We start from the raw sequence: 21,177 nt of genomic DNA on the forward strand, positions 1-21,177 counted from the left end.
TCTCCTTCAAGATCAACTTCTGCTTCATCTTCTTCTTCACCTTCACTATCAAATAGATCTTGCTGGCTAGATCTATCTGCCTTGTCTCCTTCTTCATCTTCTTCATTATCACTGCCAAACACATCATATCGGTGGGATCCATTTGCCTTATCACTTTCAGATTCTTGTCCCATGAAGAGATGAGTTCCTTGTTCATCATTGCTATTGCAACAATCTGATCTGCCTCTATCATCCGTGCAAGTGTCTGCAGCATAGTTCTTCTCACTTCCACAAACAGATCTAGTAGTGCAGGGTTCATTTCCATACAGCTTCTTCAGTCTATCCCATAGACTCTTTGTCGATCTGCATTTATCCACTTGTGAAGAAACATCATCGATGAGCCCACTGAATATGGCCTCCATGGCTTCTTCATTACACATGCATCTTCTTTCTTCTTCAATGCTGGTGGTAGGACAGACATTCCTAGGGAAACCATTAACAATCGACATCCATACATCAAACCCTAGAGAGGACAAGTAGACTTCCATTGTACAACTCCACATAGAATAGTTTGAACCATCAAAAACTGGAGCAGGGATTGACACTAAACAGACCATTGTGTCCTTAAGCCAAAATATACCCAAGCAAGAGAAAGCTTGATAAACAAGGTACCTAGGCTCTGATACCAATTGTTAGACACAATTCACCACTGAGAGGGGGGTGAATCAGTGGTTCTCAAACTTTTCCCTTTAACTATCCCTATGAAAGTATACCGATTAACACATCTAGCTGAATGCAGACTTACCCGTTAGTGAGTAGACAAATCACAAATGCGTTCACACAAAGGGACATCACATAATACCAGTATGTACGAGGAAAACCCAAGATGGGAAAAACCTCGGTGAGCAATGCTCTTGGAGTTTACAGCTCCAATCCAGCCTCACACTGAATCTCTATTACAATGTTTAGGGCACCAACCCAAGGAGCACCAACCCCTAACTGATTTATGGGCTACAACCCAAAGGAGCTACAACCCCTGCTACTTTATGGGCACCAACCCAAAGGAGCTACAACCCCTGCACCGAGCTACAACTCAGTGATCACAATAATAGCTTCACATACAAAATTAGTCATACTGTTACAACTGGATCTTGTAACCATTTCATATACCTCACTCTGTCAATGAGACACCTTCTCTATTGCATCGGCTTACTCTTCTGCTGCTCTCATCTGTTGCTGCACTACCGGTTCACCTCTGCTCTTCTTCTGCTCTACTAGATCTCCTCCTTGCTGCTCTTCTCTTCAGTCTTCTCAATTGTCTACCTGTCGGTACAAGTTCCTATCGGTTATCTCTTCAAATGCACTCTAGCTACTATACCAGTTTCTCAAACCAATCCGGTTCACTCACCGTTAAACCCTATCACCGGTTTAACTTTCACTCTCTCAGTCACAATTATCTTCTACTATTTTTCACTTAGACTAATCTGCCACACTCAATCACTTCGCAGCAACTCTATCCTCTTCCATGTAGCAGCAACCTTCAATGATTTTGGCTTCCATATTTATAACGTGGTTTTCCCGCCAAAGGTCAATTCCGAAACATGGGCGGTTAGGGTTTCCTCATCAACCTCGAGTCAAACCAAATCCAATCAGATCTTGTCCGATCTGATCGCCCAGACAGCTGTTTGCATATCACTGCCATTAACGCGCCTTCCAATACACGTTTTCCAATTATAGAAAACACGGCCTTGTATCTCGACCTGCATCTTTCAAAACGCCATTAATATCTCTGATGTTTCCTTCTCGAGATCTTCTCACAATCCGATTTCCTTGCCTCAATCCAGGCACCAACAACTCCCTGATTTTTCTCTGTCGTTCATTCTTCCTCGAGCCACACTCCTCTAATCCGATCCACAAATCATGGGATCCATATTAAATGCACACCTGTAGAAAAACCTATCCCTATAGGACACTTCACCAACCTCTGCGAGCTTGCCACTTCATCTCTACGTGGCATCCACGTCGACCAACTGCCAGCTTGGATCTTCATGTCGGTCCAGATAGGATCACCGACCAAACACTCTACCGGTTCTATTTTTCTGCCAGTTTACTAACCCTGCCGGTATCTTACATTGTACCAGTTATTCTTCATGTCTTCTCTTTGCTGAATTGTTGCTGGAACACCTTAACCAGTCGCTAGACATGTCTATCCATAGCATGCTCATTCTCATCAGGTGGGAAGAATTTTGCATCTGCACCTTGTCCATATTACCGGTGGACATACATACCGGTGCACACTCTTGATGACACTATGTCATCAACCTTCACCAAACTCCATCTTCAATCCGACCATTCTCCTCTGACTACACCTGATCAGCCTTGCCTTCTCCCTGATCAGTTCGGACCATAACTCAACCAGTTTGTCCAAGTGACAAACCCATCACTCTTCATCTGTCCTGATAACTCATCACACCTTTTCTATTGGTCCAATGCATATCCCTGATTTCATACACTTGAGGCATTCCATTGATTCACCGATAGATCCGGTGTGAGCCTTCAAACACTTGCCTTTACCTCTTCTTCCTTATCTCACAGAACTATAATGCACACTATGCCTAATAGGAGATAAGTTCCACTTATCAGTGGGAGTGAGTCCTTGTCATCTGCATCCTACAATGCACTCATGTGGCTTCCATGTTTGTGCAGGATACCTTCAAAGGCAATCACTGTCATTCATCTCTTCACATGGTGACTGCGTCTTCATCCTATGGGAGTATTGTTGTTCTGCAACCTCACAGCATATCGGTGACCTGTATATCCTTCTCCTCCGGTGTTGATGCGATTTAGGTAACATTCTGCCTCTTCATCACAAACAACATCCAAACATCCTGCTCAATGCCAACACTTCACTTATTACTTGATATACTCTCCTTACTGGTGATACACTGTACCAGTAACCTATCCATCTCATCCACACAAGTCAGGCACTAAACTTGTGTACTGGTGACCATAGTTGAAAATCTCGAACTCGCCTCGGACTCGACAAACCAAAAATTTGGACTCGGACTCGGACTCATGAAAGACTCGTGAAAGACTCGGCAAGGACTCGGCAAAAAGAAAAACCGTAGTTTTACAAAAAAACATAAAGAAATTAATGCATTTAGAGAGCCTAAGAGCCATAATTGAAACATTACACATGTCACATACTCATAGTTTCAAACTTTCAACTCTAAAATGTATAATACCAAGATTTCTTCAATGCTAATTATGCTGTTATATGGAGCCTAATCAGACTCGGAGGTTAAATTTTCCCTACTTCCATCGGCATTGTTTCCCCCTATATTTTTTGACGGGGGTTTGGGGGCAGCGCCCCCAAGTTGGGGTCAAGGGGCATCGCGCGAGTCCTTGCAAAAGACTCGCGAGTCCTTGCAAAAGACTCACGAGTCTTTCAAAAGGACTCGCCAGGACTCGCCTCGCGAGTCCTTGGCGAGTCGACTCGTGGCTCCCATGGACTCGCGAGTCCGTGGCGAGTCCACGAGTTTTAAAACTATGCCGGTGACTCCAATGGTCATCCATCTGAATGACATCCTCTTCCTTACCGTACCGGTGTCTTGCAACACAAGGTGATATCAAAGATATCTCAACCTGTACTCCTCCCTAACAGTGTTGCACATACATCTCTCATACTGGTAGTTATCCTATACCGGTTGACATCAATGACAACACAATGCCAACAGGCACGATTCAAGATGACAGGTACAAGGTGGTAGATGATGTCACCTACTACAAGGATAGGATTTACTTGGTGCCTAAGTCAAAATTGAAAGAGAAAATTTTGAGGCCCATTCATGATATGCCCCTTGCAGGACATCCAAGTTACTTCAAAACCTATTGGCAAGTGAGGGAAAGATTCTCTTGGAAGGATCTCAAAGATGATGTCTTGTAGCATGTTCGTGAGTGTATGAATTGTCAACAAAACAAATTAAAGCATACTTTCCTAGCACGTCTATGGAAGCCCTTACTTATTCCTAAGCAAAAGTGGGAAAGTATATCCATGGATTTTACTACTGGTCTTCCTCGTGTGCAGGGCAAAGATTGTATCTTTGTGGTAGTGGATAGGTTGACCAAATATGCACATTTGTTTGCCATATCATTTGACTACAAGGCACCACAGGTTGCATAGTTGTTCTTTAGACGTGTTCAAACTCAGTGGGTTACCGAAGAATGTCGTTAGTGATTGGAATAGTAAGCTTCCCAGTGTCTTTTGGCAAGAGCTATTCAGGTTTGTTGGCACAGAGTTGACCTCAGGCATCAATTTCCACCCCTAAATAGATGGATATACAAAGATTGTGAACAAATGGGTGGAAGGGTATTTATGCAATTATGTTGCGGGGCAGCAAAAGGCTTGGATCGTGTAGTTGCATGTAGGCGGGCATTGCTACAATACCACCTATGATATGTCAATTAGGATGAATCCTTTTCGAGCATTGTATGGATATGATGCTATGTCATTCATACATTTGGCATTTAGGACAGCAAGGCTCCTAAGGCAAAGGATTGGATTCAAGAGAGTCAAGACATCTTTAAGTCCCTTACGAATAATCTGTAGAGTGCACAAAATCAGCAGAAGCTTTATGGAGATAGGCAAAGAATTCAGAGAATTTTTAATTTGGGTGCTTTAGTCTTATTGTCCCTACAGCCTTGCAACAATCTTCTTTGAAGAAGAGTTGTGCTAAAAAGTTGAAGCCTCACTTCTACGCGGAGGGTTATAGAAGTAACTTACAAGTTAGAGTTTCCTAAAAATAGCAAAATTCACAATGTGTTCCATGTTTCTTGCCTCAAAAAGACCCTTGGGCAACATATCACTTCATCATCGTAACTTCCACCATTGGATGAGGGTAGATTGGTTTTGGTTCCTAATGTTATTTGGGATGTCAAAGAGAAGAGGCTGAACTGCAAAGTATTTAAGGAGTATCTCATCAAATGGAAGGATTTGCCCTTAGAGGATGCTACTTGGGAAGGTGAACAAATCTTGCAACATCTGAATCTTACATTTCTTGAGGACAAGTGATTTCAGGGAGGGAGGACTACAATATCCCCTTCCAAGGAGTATACGGAGATACCTTACATAACATATTTAATTCTTGTAGGCTAATTTTGGGAAATCAAGGAATAAATTAAATTAATAGATTGAAATCGTCCAATAAAGTAAATTTTATGGATAGCTTTACTTTAATTAATTTAATGAAGTGACTTGAGTGAAATTAAATAAAAGAAAATATTAAAAGTCACTTTATTAATGTGCTTTAATGAATTATTAAAGAGGGAATTTGAAAAGCCCTTTGGGAATGTTCTAGAAAAATATGAAAAGAAGAATGGGGAGCTCATTTGGACATGCTTGTTTATTTTCTCTATTGTGGAGTATTGGAGAAAAACCAAAGGGAATCTATTTTGGTGGTGAGATATCTTCCCTAGCTGATTGTAGGTGGAATCATATAGGATTTATGCTTGGATTGAATGATTGGACAATTTATGAAGTCTTGCAGGCAAGACAGATTGTGAAAGCATTTGCAGAGGTTCATCAGAAAGACAGTTTTTTGTTTGGACAAAAGGTTTTAGATTTGGGGAGACGATTCTGGCTTCCATATCTAGCTGTCATTCTTCCCAAGAGCTGGGCATTGGTTTTATTGGTTGAGTTGGGCAAACAGTGGTGTTTCAGCTAGCCACCATTGCTAGGCATGTGCCTCATAGTGCAAGTCATGGGTGTCTATGTCAGAATAAAGGAATATGTTAAGAGGGTTACTGCTGGTTGATTCTCTCTATGCAAGCAAACGTTGAGTTTGGAAGGAAAGAAAAGCACTTCTTGGCTGGGTGTTTGATACATACGGTTGGCGTGACCTGTTGGGTACTGGTGTAGAGGAGTTGGTAGCCTTCTTGGACCCTTGGCATGAGGAAATTGAGGCTTAAATATCTCAGGAACAGAATATCTACAATGTGCTGTCCATTCAAGTATAATGGCACATATGTAATCAAAATTCAAGACATCTTTAATGTAAATCATTTAATCACTCATAAAGTTCTTTTTATGGTTCAATATAATTTACATTTACAGTTTCCATTAACATAGAAATGGCCAAGTGCAGATGAACATTTCCAAAAAAATGTAAAAAGCGAATGCTTCCGATTCAACAAAAAAAAGTAGCTCTTACTGCATAAACCAATTTTATACAATTATAAGGAATATCAAAGGATGGAATATGGAACAGAACAATTGTAATCTTGGGTATATGTTAGATTATCATTTCAATTGCGATAAGGAAAAAAGTAGATTCTGTATTATTCACATTACAAAGCATCATCAGAATCCACTGCTAATGTGATTTTCTTCAAGAACAGTAATAACATACTCACTTATATACTCTTTTAAGATTTCTGAAAGAAGTTATGAACGATTTGCAGGTTTCCTTGAGTAATGTCTCTCCTTCTGCATTATCTTTGACATGAGAAAGAGAACAGGTGCCTTGCTGTAGTGAAAAATAAGCCTGGAAAATGCACATAAAACAATCACCACTGAACCAAACAATAATCTCTATAACCAGAAATTCCTAATCAAGTCCACGTGCTAAACAGATTGTCTGAAAACAACCTAAGCTGTTTTAGAATGATGCAAATGTTCATACTAATCATCCAAGATTGCTTTTTATTCAAATAATACAAGAAAACTTCTAATGAAAATCAGAAACCAACAAAGGTGGTTCTAGAACATGATTTAACTAAAGATCAATTTTCAACTTAAGTAATTGTTGGATCTTTTTATTTTTATCACTTTATTTGTAACTGTCATACCTCTTTTTCCCTAGGGCCTTAAAGCAACATTCTGTTTGCAGAAGTGTTTTTTAAACACTACTTATGTATATAGTAAATTAGTAATTAATAAAAATATTAAAATATATAAGATATTAAATCAAAAATTTAAATTTCAAAAATAGTTAGCGCCGAAGTCTAGATTCAAATTGGTCGCCAAGGCTGGACCCATGCACTCTATCTAGTAAACAGCTATTTTATATGCTTTGACGTGTCTTTTGGAGATCATGTTGGATCTTTTGAAGGACATTTTCAAGCAACAGCACCTATAGGACAAAATCCCTGGCAGGTGTAAGGAGGTTGGATAAAAACCTAACCATCCTTAATTCCATTTTACATTCTGTATTCAATAATCTGTTCATTCACTCATTTGGTGAAGATCTGGACAATTAAAAGCTGCATTCACCACATTGAGAGGAGGCACTTTAGGACCTATTCACTATAAGTATATATGTTTTCCATCCCTCACTCAACCACTATCTTCTTCCAGGTTGGGAAACGACTTTAGAATTCAGTTGAATCAGATCTCTTCAGCACTGGACTGTGCTTGAAATCTGAGGGATCAGGCAGATTGAACCAACTATAGGAAGGCATAGCATTTGCAAGAACATATTGAGGCTTCTGCACACTAGTCTAAGGTCTGAATACAAGATAGGAGAGCACATCACAGTCAATACTGTCCTATGAGACATGGAAGGGCATATTTAATCCCCCACATAAAGAAATATGCAACCCTAACCTTCAGTCTGCAACCTGGGCACTTAGATGCCGATGGTGGATAGCAAAGTTCTGAGTCAGTCTAAGGACCAATGTAGACTCACGAGCCCAGATCCAAGGCACCCTCAGTGAGCCAAGATCTGGACTTGTAATTCCATAGACTAGGTTTCTTGAGTATTCAAGGGCAGCACAAAAATAAATCTTTGTCTACCCTAATAATCCACTAAACAATTCCAAACACTTACCCATCTTGAACTTATTTTTGCTTACCTATTTGCTTTCAGACTATTTTTACCAAAACAGCATGAAACCAGATACAATATCAGATATAGATATGACAAATTTTCAAGATCCATTGATACACGTGCATAGATATGACAATAATTAAATACACATTCGAATATTTATATATCTAAATTCAAAGGACATAACATTTAAAATATTTATTTATATATATTAATGTTTTTATCGTTTTAGTTGTGGTTCATATGACCTAGACCTTAATTTGAGCTTAGTGCTGGTTGTTTACTGCTCTATCTGGTAAAATGAATACATGAATTAATAATAGAGATGACAATGCATACCAAATACAAGACAAAAATATATACTAGGGATGGCCAGCCAAAGAATGGAGTGGATCTGACAAGATCATACTACTTTCCTTGAAGATACAATATCCATTTCAAGGACCCGATGGTTGCCAAGAGGAACACAACTGCCAACCAACAAACACTTAAAACTACCGGAAGCCAATAAACAATTGATACGAACAATTAATACATAGTTGGATAACCAATATTATCAAAACATAATAAGAGACATTGTAGGCTAGCTACATTATCTCCTGTAATGTCCCCTTCTTGCACCTAGTTCAGTATGAGTTTTCCATTAGCCTATTCCTGGTTCCTGTAGGCTAAGTGGATATGGTTAAGGGACTCTGTCTTGAGCTGAGCTCTTGCAGATGTTTTCAAAGTTTTCTAGCAAACTTTCTATTTTTGGCATGTGGCTATTTTTAATAAGTGTTATTTTAGAACCTGGTCTCCGCTTCAATTCTCTCTCAGCAGTGCAATACTTTCCAATTTTGGCCTCGGCAATTTCCAATGTTCTTAGAGAGATATTTGATTTTTACAACTAAATCTATTATAAAGTCACTTTATTATAACTTAAGTGAGGGTAATGGGTTCATGAGAGACCCCCTTGATCATCGTGAAGTTAAGTGGTGACTTTAAGTCGTTTTTAAAGGCAAGAATAGACTTCATTACGTTAAGGGGAAGCCAAGGTATGGAGGTATTTTAATATTTAAAGATCATTTTATTGCCTCCAAAGTGGACACCAAGATTGTAATGTCCCTTGTAAGATTTCCTCCACTTTCACAAACTAATGAGATGATTACTCTTATGATGCTTAGGGCCTTAATATCTAATGGAATTATTGTTATGTAAAGCTCCAATCAAGAAAGGCTTAATTTGTGAGATTAGTATGAATTTGAAATGCAATGATAGAACTTTCTTAACTGATATAAAACTCATAATGCAATGGATATGCAAATGTGCTAAGATTATTGGAATTCTGATTGTATAATTGTTACAAGAATATTGGTTCAGATCTTAGTTGGTAAGATTGCTGTCCCTGACTTATATCCTTATGATCATGCCATTGAGCTGGTTATGAATCTGATCTGAATTACAATATGTTGATCTTCCTGTAATGGCTTTGTCTTTATGCAACCTTTTGACACTGTCTCTGCTATAATTCCTCTTTGTGCATATGTCCTCTACCTTGCAATCGGATGGGTAATCACCCTCCTCTCACTTGGTGGTCTATTGGCTCGTGTGAGCACTGCAGGCATAAAGAAATATATATAAGCAAAACATTTGATGCTTTGGAAGGAACTTATGATTATCCTTAAGTATGCCAGACATGATGTGGGAAATTGTGTCTCAACATCCACAACCTTTTGCAACAAGTGCCTAATTTGTGTCTCTTTCTTATCACTTAATTGTCATTAGTTAACTAACTAAGTGCAGACCGTGATAATGATTCCTTGATCAGCGATAAGGTATGAGGCAATTACTTGTCTTTGTCGATCTATAGTATCTTCCCTTTGACAGCGATTATGTGTGAGGTGATGCATGCCTTGGAAGGACCTGTTACCTCTTTTTCATTGACAGGAATCCATGCCTTCCTAACGGATTAAGATGAATATGTCCTTGGCCTGCGGCGCCTTTGGACCATACAATGGTCTTTGTCTCATTTTGTTTTAGTACTTGGACGGGGTCATTACAAAGATTGGAAATAAAGTAAAGTTAAATGCTTTATTTTGAGAGCTCCAGATGGGTCGAACCTCTTGGAGGTATTTTCATGTGCTTTGAAAAGAGGTTTTGGATGAAAATGAATTCAAATTAAAAGAAGGTTGCCCTAATTCTTCCCTTACTCTTTATAATCACATTTTAGTTCTCATTTGGTTATGCTTGCTTTGACAGCTTAATGTTATGCTGCTGGATTGATTTTTGGAGTTCATCTTTTGCTGGGTAGAGAATAAAATTCCTCTTCTGGGTAGCTGGTTTCGGCGGAGTAATATCCACCCTAGCTGGTTGGTGCTTTGTGTTGAAGACATTCAGTAATTTTTGGCTTGTTGGAGGTTTCTGGCTTGAGAAGAATGAAGATATTTTCGGTATTTTGATATGGGTTTCAAGGTTTTGCGATTTGTGGTTTTCTGGAGTTTGGTTTGGATTTTGGCTTGTTTAGAAACTTTTTATGGGTGCTGGTGTGAAATTTCTAAGTTTTGGAGTGCTTTCTCTGAGATACTAGATATTACCTTTCTGCTCATAAATCCATGAGGTTGGCTGCTATCATTCTGGGTATATTTTTTGAGTATTCTCCATAGCTGGCCAACCCTTTTTGACTGCTCACTTGGAATGTTTGGTGAAGCATCGAATTTATAGGCAAAATCACCCCTTTCTAGGAGGCCCTACCTTTTTCTTTGCCCTTGGTTTTCAGACTGAGTTCAAATGTGCACTTATTGGTGGTCTGCAATCTTCTATTTGAGGTGTCCTTGCATTGTAAATCAACTTGTTAATGAGAAGAGCAGTTTGGGAGTTGATTGATACCTGTACTAAGACTTTCTTGAGGAATTTGAATGTGTTTGCTGCTCACCTGGAGGACTGAAAGTGCATTATTTAGCTTATATCAGGTCTGCAAATTAAATGTTAAGTCTGATTTTCAGAATACTGTTCACTGATATCTGATTTGTAATGTTTGACAATGCTCTGTGAAGCTTAACTGAAATCTAGTTGTAATCTGCTCTGGTTATTCTATGCTATGTTGCAAAGTACCTTGTTATACACTTGTTGCTTATCATGAGTACAATCTGAATCAAATAAACAGAAAACTACTTCATTGGAAAAAAACTTGCAAACAAACACTTTCAAAACACAAAATCAGGGGTGGTTATTACATCACCCGCCCCAAAAGAAAAATCCATCTTTTAGAAGACAAGTGAACATAAAGTAGCATTAGGAAATACTTTCCAAACTAATGACGATATTGTAAACAAGGAGCTGTAACACAATTTGAAGTGTACTTTGCAAAATTGGACTTGAACGATACTTGATGAATCAAATGAGTGCAATGGGGGTCTAGGGGCAACACCCCCAGCGAAGTCAAGGGGTAATGCCCTTTGCAAGGGGCCTGAAAGCAACGCCCCTTGCAGGGGTTTGGAGGCATCTTTATAGAGAACATCATTTTCATGATTTTTAAGAGGCACAAAGCAGTGCTAACAGATTAAAGCTATGAGATTTCCACAACCCATTCTATTCTACACTTACTGTTTCTGGATTCGATTGTGTGCAATTTTTTTATCATTAACCTAAGTTACCGGTTCGGGTTCGGGTTCGGGCACCGGTTCGGGTTCAAAGAACCCGGTACGCCGGTACGGCAAAATTTTGAAAAGGGGTTTGGGTTCGTTTGGGTTCGTTAGTACAAAAACATGTAAATTATATATATATGCAACCTATAAGCATGAATTAAGATTAGCATGTCACATAGCATCATATAAACAACAAAACCAACATAAACTTGTAATCGTAGCATCATGATCATACCATAACAGCATCCTATACATCAAGTCTAATATCAAAATGATAAAATATTCAAGTATCATTGTTTCAACTTTCAACAATTTAAAGTTTGATCATTAAATGGATTCAAACTAAGAACATCCAAGTTTAATTTTTCAAACTGAGGACCTGGATTTTGCCGGCAATGCCCCCAACAGGGTCAAGGGGCAGAGCCCCTTGCGGGGTCGAGGGGCAGGGTCCCGGGGCAGCGCCCAGGGCGCACTCCCTGTCGCGATACAGGGCGGGGTCGAGGGGCAGCGCCCCCGCCGCCAACACCAAATCACAACCTTCAAACCCACACGGAACTCCATGGCGTGCATCAGTTTTCTGTTTTTTTAAGACGTCTCTGCTTTTTAAGGTTATAACTTTCACTTTTTACAAGGCGGAATTGAAAAAAAAATTAAATTTGCATTGTTTTTTGACTTTACGGGCTGCCCGGCCGCCCAGGTTCGACTGGGTCCGCCCGGGTTCGACTGGGTTTGACCCCGGGTTCGAGTGGGTTCGACCAGGGTCGAACCCACTCTGGGTTTTTCAAACCCTGGTCGAACCGGACCCGTACCACGGACCCGGTCGAGCCCGGACCCATACCGGGGGGGGCTCAGAAGCGAACCCGGTAACCTAGTCATTAACGTTTCAAATCACACTTCGTGATTCATCATCAGGATGAAAAAGAATTCTTTCTCCTCCTTAGAATTCTTGTTCATCTTGATGATGAATCACGGAGTGTGATTCAGAACGTTGATGATAAAAAATTTGCACACAATCGAATCCAAAAACAATAAGTATAGTGCTAACAGAGCCAAGAAATAGAGATTTTGGAGTGTTTAGCCAGCATACAATTCCAACCAGCAATTAAATTGCTTGGCGTACGTTGTCCACAAGATGATGTGCAACATGATCAGCCACCTGCGAATGCTACTGTAGCATGCGATGAAGGAATGTCTACGTAGGAGCTATATAGTAAGGAGATATAATGTCCCATTTTTCTGTGTAATCATCCAGTAGAGCCATCAAGACTTTTATTCCCATAGGCTATGATCAGACGACTAAAATAAAATTATATTATAAGGTCACTTTAATAAATAAAAGATTCCTGTAGAAGCTTTAAGGAGGTTAAATAAGATATTTCTAGAAGATGTAGCAGAACCCTTTAAAAAGAGATAAGAGCAAATCATTTGGGCATCTTGATTTGGCTATTTCATTCAAAAGCATTTTGGAGAGCTTGTGTATGCAGGTTCAAGTGTGCCCTAGGACGAAACCCCTTGGGTAAATTGGTTGTTGGACGAAAACCCGATCAGCTTAGTGGGTGGATTCACTTTCAGAATTCACATTATGCTTCATTGATCAGTTTTGGGAAGCTATTTGAACATCGAGAAATATATTTCTGCTGTAGCTACTATTTGCTACAAAATCGCTACAGTACAGCTACAGTGATTTGCTACAGTAGTCATTACAGTGTTTGCTAGGATAATCACTACAGTACCACTACAGTATTTGCCAACATTGTTAGTTTATTTGCAGACATCATTGGAAGAATCTGGGCAGAGATTTCTGGAATCATTTCCAATCTATGCAAGAAACAATCCATTTCAGCATTTGAAGATCATATGACATCACCATCATTGCAAATATTAAGTCTCCTACACCACATAATATCAGGTGTGTCCATTTTATAAGCTGTAGTCTGAAATAATTTGTATCGGACCTGATATCTTTTGTATTCAGACCCGTTATAATAATAAAAATTAGATGTGAGGTTGAATGTTTAATATTTGTTTATGCAAATCTGTTGGATATTATTTCTATGTATTGGCAAATGTTTGGTATTGAAATTCAATCAAAAAACAAGCAAAACAAACACATAAACATTCAGAAATCAGAACCTGGTCGCCTTGCATGCCAAGCGTTTGGCAAAACGCAAAACCATCAAAACTGAAAATTAAGGAGCAGATTGTCTAGGGGTTCTTACAGGAGATTACATCGTGTGATGACAACGGATGCTTGCTTCCATCCAAGCAAAAGTTGTATGCTAGGGGATCCCCTTCGCCTAGTGGCAAAAAAATAACGTTGTCATGCATGATGAAAAGGTTCAGGTCATACGCTGATCACTTGCCATACATGATGAAAAAGCTCAAGTTGTACAGTGATCACTTGTCATAGGATGTGTCATGGAGATAATGTTTTCCGTACAATGAAAAAACTGCCATCAAGTCATATAAGGAATTCGTTCCGTTTTGGAAGTTCAGCTCACCAATCCTACAATAGGTGTAGTCAACAGTTCTGCCATAACTAATAAATAGAATATTGATAAGTAATAATGTATATTGGCTATGTAATGACATTCGTTTCCGAAAAGTACTCGGCAGTTCCCGACAATTAATAGTCTTAACCAACCATCGGGCAATATATACGTACATCATTGTCTCTCAGAAACCATTATTGATTGTACACATTACATTGTGGAATAAATAATATATCTTTTTGGCCATATTCTTGTGTTGATGTTCTTATGTTACTTTACTATATGATGTGAATTTTATTTACTGTTTACTCTGCGTAATCAAAACTAGTTCCCTTCAGGAGTAAACATTTTGGCATCATTGCCGATATGAACCTGGAGATCTAAGCTGTAGAGAGGTACTATGGCAACAGGCAAGATGGCAATGTAATGGGCCGACCGTTTGAACAAGAAGTATCAGTATCCAAAACTGAGCAAGAGGAAAACATGATTGAGGATGAGTTGACGCAAGAACTAGTATATTTGTGGGAAGCATCCATCAACTAGTACATTTGAAAGGAGGCTCTTCAACAACAGGTCCCTGAGAGCGCCATCAGACACTACCGGCAGTTCATAAAGAACTTTGCACAAATTTCATACTTGTTAGGCATGCTGACACGAAAGGGAGAACCATTCATGCGGGGAGATGAGCAAGCGAAGGCATTCAATGACTTAAAGTCCAAACTGGTGAGTGCAACAATCCCAGCATACTTGGATTGGGACAAAGAATTTCATGTGCACGTGGATGCCTCCAATTATGCAATTGAAGCTACACTGGCACAAGTGGGCATAGAGGGATTGAATTATCCAATTTTCTTTGCAAGCCGCCTACTTTCCAGTGCCGAAAGGAATTACAATAAAATAAAGAGGGAGGGACTTGGTATGGTGTACTCCGTACAGAAGTTTTGCCACTACCTATTGGCGACACCCTTCATGTTTTATGTGGACCATCAAGCATTGATGTGCCTTGTAAACAAGCACATCATCCAAGGGAGAGTGAATAGGTGGTTGCTCCTATTGCAGGAATTCACTTTTACCACATCATGCGACCAAGAAAGAGTCATGTCATTGCTGACCAGTTGTCGCGGATTAAGTCTAGAGAACAACCTGACGGAGCAAATGAGGAATTTTCCAATGCTCATCTATTCCAAATTGTTGCATTGCCACCATGGTACAAGAATATAGGGGAGTACTTGTCCACTTCCACCTTCTCGAGGGACATGCTGACAAGTGAAAGAAGGAAGCTAGCCCTTAAGAGTGAAACCATCCAACTCATTAATGAGTTGTTGTACAAGATGGGTCCAGACCAAGTACTACGAAGGTGCGTGATGCAAGAGGAGATCCCAAGAGTGTTGAATGAGTCTCATGAGGGGTTGGTAGGAAGCCACATGATACTAGACGCAACCACACAAAAATTACTATTGGCAGGACTGTGGTGACCGACACTGCACACAGACACGCCTGTGGATAGTGGGGTGCGACACATGTCAAATAGCTAGCAAGCCACTAAAGCGGGATTTCATGTCGCTATTCCCTTCACAACCTCAAGAGTTCTTCGAAAGGTGGGGTCTTGACTTTGTTGGACTACTGAAGGTGAGTCACATGCATTGGTGTAAGTACATTGTACTGGTGACAAAATACCTCACAAAATGGGTAGGGGTCAGAGCACTTGCGGCAATACCCCGTCAACACGGCATGGTTCATCTTCGAATAGATTGTGACACGGTTCGGAATCCCATCTAGATCACAAGTGATCAGGGAGTGCACTTTGTGAACCACGTCATTTGAGCCATGACCATGGATTTCAAAATATTTTACAAATCTTTCTAGCCCGTACTATCCCCGAGCCAATGGTTAGGCTGAGTCAACAAATAAAGTTCTAATCTCTATCATATATAAGTCGTGCGATGTTGAGAAGGAAGACTAGGAAGAAAGATTCCCAACGGTGCTCTGGGCATACCGCACCACGTACAAGGTGACCACAAGACACACCCCATTCTAGCTCATGTATGGGCAAGAGGCAGTGGTTCTGACAAAACACATGGTGTCGAGTCTACGGATTGTTGTGGAAAATCGTCTTGGAGACACCGAGAGCCTGAGGGAACGTCTCCTAAATCTCACCAAGCTAGATGAGCGATGGGTGATGGCACAATAGGTGACAGAGGTTGGCCAACGCTGGCGAAAACTCTAGAACAATAAACATCTCCAACTAATGAACTTCTAATTGGGACAGTTAGTACTAAAATATAACAATCGCAACAAACTCAAACCGAGGAGGTTTAGAGTTCGTTAGTTGGGACTCTGTAAAGTAAGGGAAGTTGGTCAGAATGGAGCCATCAAATTTGCAACACTCGACGATAACCTCATTCAGGACCCAGTGAAAGACTGGAAACTCAAAATTTATAAGGAAAGGAGAGGACCTACAATCGGAGTCAACATATTGGAATATGCCACTTGGGGAGATTAGATCATTGAAAGGGAGGAGGTCTTGGAGGAAGACCCGATGATCAAGGAGCAAATGTATAGACCAAATGAGGCTTGGACCAACCTTGTAACATCACCCGAGGAGAGGTTGGTCACGAAGGATGTGGAAGGCATTTTCGTCCCACGCATACACAAATACCTACTTTGGTACATCGGTGTCATGGGTAAGACTTGGTGGACACTGGAAACTAAAGGCATCGTACAAGGGACCACACCAAGGATACTTCACCTATGAGATCAATAAGGAAGTCGCGAGGAAAACAAAGAAGGGACAAGCTGCGAAAGGAGAAGAACCAATGCAGGACTTCAAAGAAGAAATTGACCCCGCAGAATATGGAGAGACTCTCAAGCCACATTTGAAGATGGTAATCAAGGCCGAGGATTACTTTATTGCAGAAATGCACAATGGTGGTGTGGAACCTACATCCAACTCGCTATGGCGAGTGATTCCCAACCAAGTGGGGCCACCACGAGTCGATGGAGAAGTAACATGGTACAATAAGTATGGAAGCTCATACATCGATGTCCCCCATTCACCTGTTGGTGGCGATATGATTCGGAGATTAAAATGAGACCTCGTGATGAGCTGAGAGGAACAAAGTGACAAACAACTTATGATGGCGACACAAGGAAAAAAAAGTAGAGGGCAAACAAAGAGGAAAGCAAATCAAGAAGGAAAAATTATTATGGCATTCTGAAAAATAAAAAATTCAAAGGAAAAAGGACAAGGAAAGCAAAAAGTGAAGAGGTGGAGGTAAGTAAACGTGGTTCGCATTTTAAGGAATTAAAAGAAAAAAAAAATTAGAAAGTGTTGAAGGTTCAAAAATAAAAAATGAAGAGGGAGAAAAAAATTTTAATGAAAAAATTAAATATATGAAATAAGTGTGGAAGGAATTAGAAAATATAATAAAGAGGATAGAGTGAAGGGAAAATATTAACTAAAAAGGAAAAATAAAAGTGAGTCAAATGGAAAAAATAAAAAAGATAAGAAATATTAAAAAATGAAGATTAATTCGTGTAAACCTCATAAAGTGCTTGCTAAAAAGGCAAACCCTAACCCTGGATGGAATCCAATATAAGACAGCCCAATCAAATCACTTAGCCATCGCAATTAAGCTAGGAATAAAGATTTGCAAGAGAACAACGCAGAAAGCTAGAAGATGAAAGTTGCACAAACCAAAGAGAGAACCGAGCAAACCAAAGGAGAATACATTGAATCTGTACATAGTATAGAGGCCAAAAGGGTCGTACAACATAAAGAGGCGGAAAGGGAATCGACATTGGTCATACAAAAGGGGAAACGAGATGCACGAGACAAAGCCAAGCAAACCGTACGGAAGGTTCTAGAGGTCGTACAGACAAGGGAAAGAACGATACAAAAAACCATACGAGATTGCAAAATTGTACAAGGGTACAAAAAATTTAGATGCGTAGAAGTCGTACGAAGTTGCACGAGGATCGTACTAGTTGAAACTAACACCATATGGAGTAGTGGAAGTCGTACAAAATTGCAGGACTGTACGGAGTTCGAAGTTGTACGTGTGAGAGCTGACACCATACAACAAAAAGATAGAGGTCATGTTGTACATGTTTGACATTAAGTTGTACGCTTACAGGGGTGAGCGGACCAAACCATACAGGCTTGAGATTGAACCATGCGGGCACAGAGGTGAAAAGTCCATACGTAAAGAGTGGGATATAGGAGGAGAGCATACGATATAGACAGGCAACCGTACATTGCAACTAGGCAGCATAGGAGAAGAACGTGAGAGGAAAATCCGAAGGATGGGATGGAGAAAATTAGCTTCTTGAATCCAAGCCATCCAAGGAGTGGTCAAGGTAGTTACAATAACTATCAAGGACAAGCTTATAAGTGCCAGGCTTCCCATTCAACCTCAGTCTCAAACATGGCAATAGGCAACAATACTAAAAGCAAGAAAAGAAAGCCTCAAGTGTTGATTGGAGATGACAGAATTACAGCTGACAATCTCACCTGGGAGAGTTTAGGCGGCATTGACTGTCGCACCTAGTGGCAGGAGACAAACAAAAACCACTACATTAAAATGATCCTCAAGCACGCAAAGGTGGATAAAGTGATTCAAATGCCAATCCTCAACATTTAGGAGTTCAAACCCATCCTGAGAGCCCTTGTAGTGTGTTATGACCAGCATACACACAAGTCCACTATTCCTTACTAGGGACATGATGTGACAATATCTTTTTGGTCGGGGGAGTTTAGACGAGTTTTTGCCATTCCTTGATGCAGTGACGTTGTCAAGAAGCCGCGAGGAAAGATGACCAGGGAAAAGAAAGACAATCTTCTCAAGCGGGTTTGTCGTGATGACTTGACACCAAAAGAATGAGATAATATTTAGAACAACAACAATAGTTCAGGGGTCAAGAAAACGTTCCTGGCAATGACGGAATGGAAGTGCATCTTGGGCGTCATCAAAATCTGCTTAATGGGAGCAAGCAGGGCTTCGAACATCGTATTGTGGATGATATATTTAATTGTTGGCCTCAACAACGAGAAGGTATACAATTGGGCAAAGTATCTATCAAAGAAAACCAAAGAATTTTTGAGTCTACAGCATAAAGCACTCTACATGTCCAGCATGCCATAGAGTTGTTCTTGGATGCCCTCTGCACACAAGTACCCACTGACAAGTGGGTACACTTCCGTCCTCTTAGTCAGGTGGAGTCAACTAAGCCAGCCATCTTTTATCGAATGCACGGTCAACTTGCCAAAAAGTGGAGGAGACAAGAATTAGAGCAGCAGCAAGTATCGAAGGACAACAATAGCAGTGCAGAAGAGGAAGAGGGAACCATCGAAGTATCTTCCAATGAGAGCACGGAAGATGTGTGAGTTGCAGATGTATACATTGGAGAAGATGTCGCAAAGGATATTTCAGAACATATTGCACAAGAGTTGTCTCTGGCAAAGGAGGTATCAGTTGCACAGGAGGTATCGGTTGCACAGGAGGTATCGGTTGCAGAGGATGTGTTGTTGGATGCCTTGGGTGCTATTTGGAGTTACGGTAATGACAACATGGAAGAGGCAGTGGCCATTGAGGCAAGGAGTAGCATAGTGCCAGTTGGAGTAACAGTGGTTGTGGTGAAAACCTTTGTGGCACCAGTGGTGGCAACCACGCCAGTTGGAGTAGTAGTGATGGTGGCAGAAACATTTGTAGCATTGGTGGTGGCCATGGTCCAAGTTTCTATTCCTTCAAGAGCAGCCTTGGTAGGGTCTCTCCTGTCGACATCATCACCATTGGCAGTGGCGAGGAGAAGTGTGCCAATATTATTAACCAGAGCAATGGCGGTAGAAGTGTCACAACCGCCAACAATGGAGGTAATGTCGCCCTTAGTTTCATCAGTACATACAATTTTTGTGCCAGGGGAAGGCACTAGCCAAACGAACGCAAGGATTGATTCATGGTTAAACTAGTTGGGGGTCGCACAAGAGGTTTCGTGCGTGGAGTTACTATCACAGAGTGTTCAGGGGGCATAGACAACAATTGCAGAAGGTGGTGGGAGTGTGCCTAGTTAGTCATGAGTTCCAGTGACGACCACCCAAACAGAACAAGTCACACACAATCGTGCCATGAGGGGCAAAAGGCTCATTGTCTGGGGAAGGGGAAGAGGTTGTCTCATAGTTGTGTTGGCCAAACCCTCAAGATTCGATTGGCACAATGCAGCATTGCCTTCGCCAATCGAGAAGTGTGGCCACCTTCCTTGGTTAGGTAGGAGACATCACACAAGACTTAGACATTGGCCACTGCCCTCTGCTAGCATGGGAAGCAAAACGATTGCTACCCTTTATGCAGGAAGAGTGCGACGGATAGTTCTTTGGATGTTTTACTGCTAAGGTATGGCCACAAATGGAAACCCAAGAGATGAAAGATGCCTGGAACCCACAACACCCTACGGTTGGAGGCTAACATGGACGAGTACTTCAATCAATTTATGGAATGGAAGTTGCTTTTAGGGATTTGTTCCTTAAGCATTGGAAACTGACAACCATACATTCTCGGCCTGTTGCATAGGGACCGCACGCCCTCTACCAATTGGAACACGCTCGACAGGCTCTTAATTACAGAAAGCCTATGACCAGTTGGCACACGTACACTTTAGCGTCACTTTCTTCGAGAAGAGGGTGGGTGAGCATGAACAGCAATTGGCTAACAGGGATTGATAGGTGATAGAGATAACTACACAGTTGGCAGAAAAGGATGAGTGATCTACAAAGCATCTTGATCCAAACTCCGAAGTGTTAGCTGATGGAAGCACCGCTAGGTCTAGGGCACTTAGCACATTTGACTAGCATTTTCAGGCTCAAATTTAAATGACAAGTTCCTTTTTGTACTTCATTTCCAAATCTGTACTTCTATGTTAGCTTTTTGATATGTTTTTGTCCGTTTATGTTGAATCTTTTCAATTTTGCATCATTTTACCTAGTTCTTGCATCTTCAATTCAATCATATCAATCAAACAATCAAAAGGGAGCAATCAATCACAGTGCTCAGCTCTCCTGGAGGACTGAAGTTGAGCCTAATTGGTTGTTCCCCAATAAAATAAGTTTGGAAATGGTGAATAAATCCCTAGTTTGCATTTCTAGGCTAAAATCCCATTTCCACAACATTTCAAAGATATACACATGCAAACTTGCTAACACAGTTTACTACAAGTACATCTCACCAAAAATATTTGATTTTATGCCAATATCAGCAGCCATGT

General features: G+C 40.6%; 1 protein-coding gene across 7 annotated transcripts in view; it reads right to left on the bottom strand.

The window, feature by feature from the left end:
- Window positions 1-21,177, bottom strand: part of LOC131065538 (negative regulator of systemic acquired resistance SNI1) — a 175,869-nt gene that overhangs the window by 21,392 nt on the left and 133,300 nt on the right. For all 7 annotated transcript variants that reach the window (XM_059219776.1, XM_058000063.2, XM_058000064.2 and 4 more), the window contains one exon: window positions 6,391-6,521. In XM_059219776.1, coding sequence (XP_059075759.1) covers window positions 6,391-6,521 — 131 coding nt within the window. The remainder of the gene's footprint in view (window positions 1-6,390; window positions 6,522-21,177) is intronic.

The sequence above is a fragment of the Cryptomeria japonica genome, chromosome 4 (assembly GCF_030272615.1).
Source record: "Cryptomeria japonica chromosome 4, Sugi_1.0, whole genome shotgun sequence".
In the NCBI taxonomy this organism is placed as follows: Eukaryota; Viridiplantae; Streptophyta; class Pinopsida; order Cupressales; family Cupressaceae; genus Cryptomeria; species Cryptomeria japonica.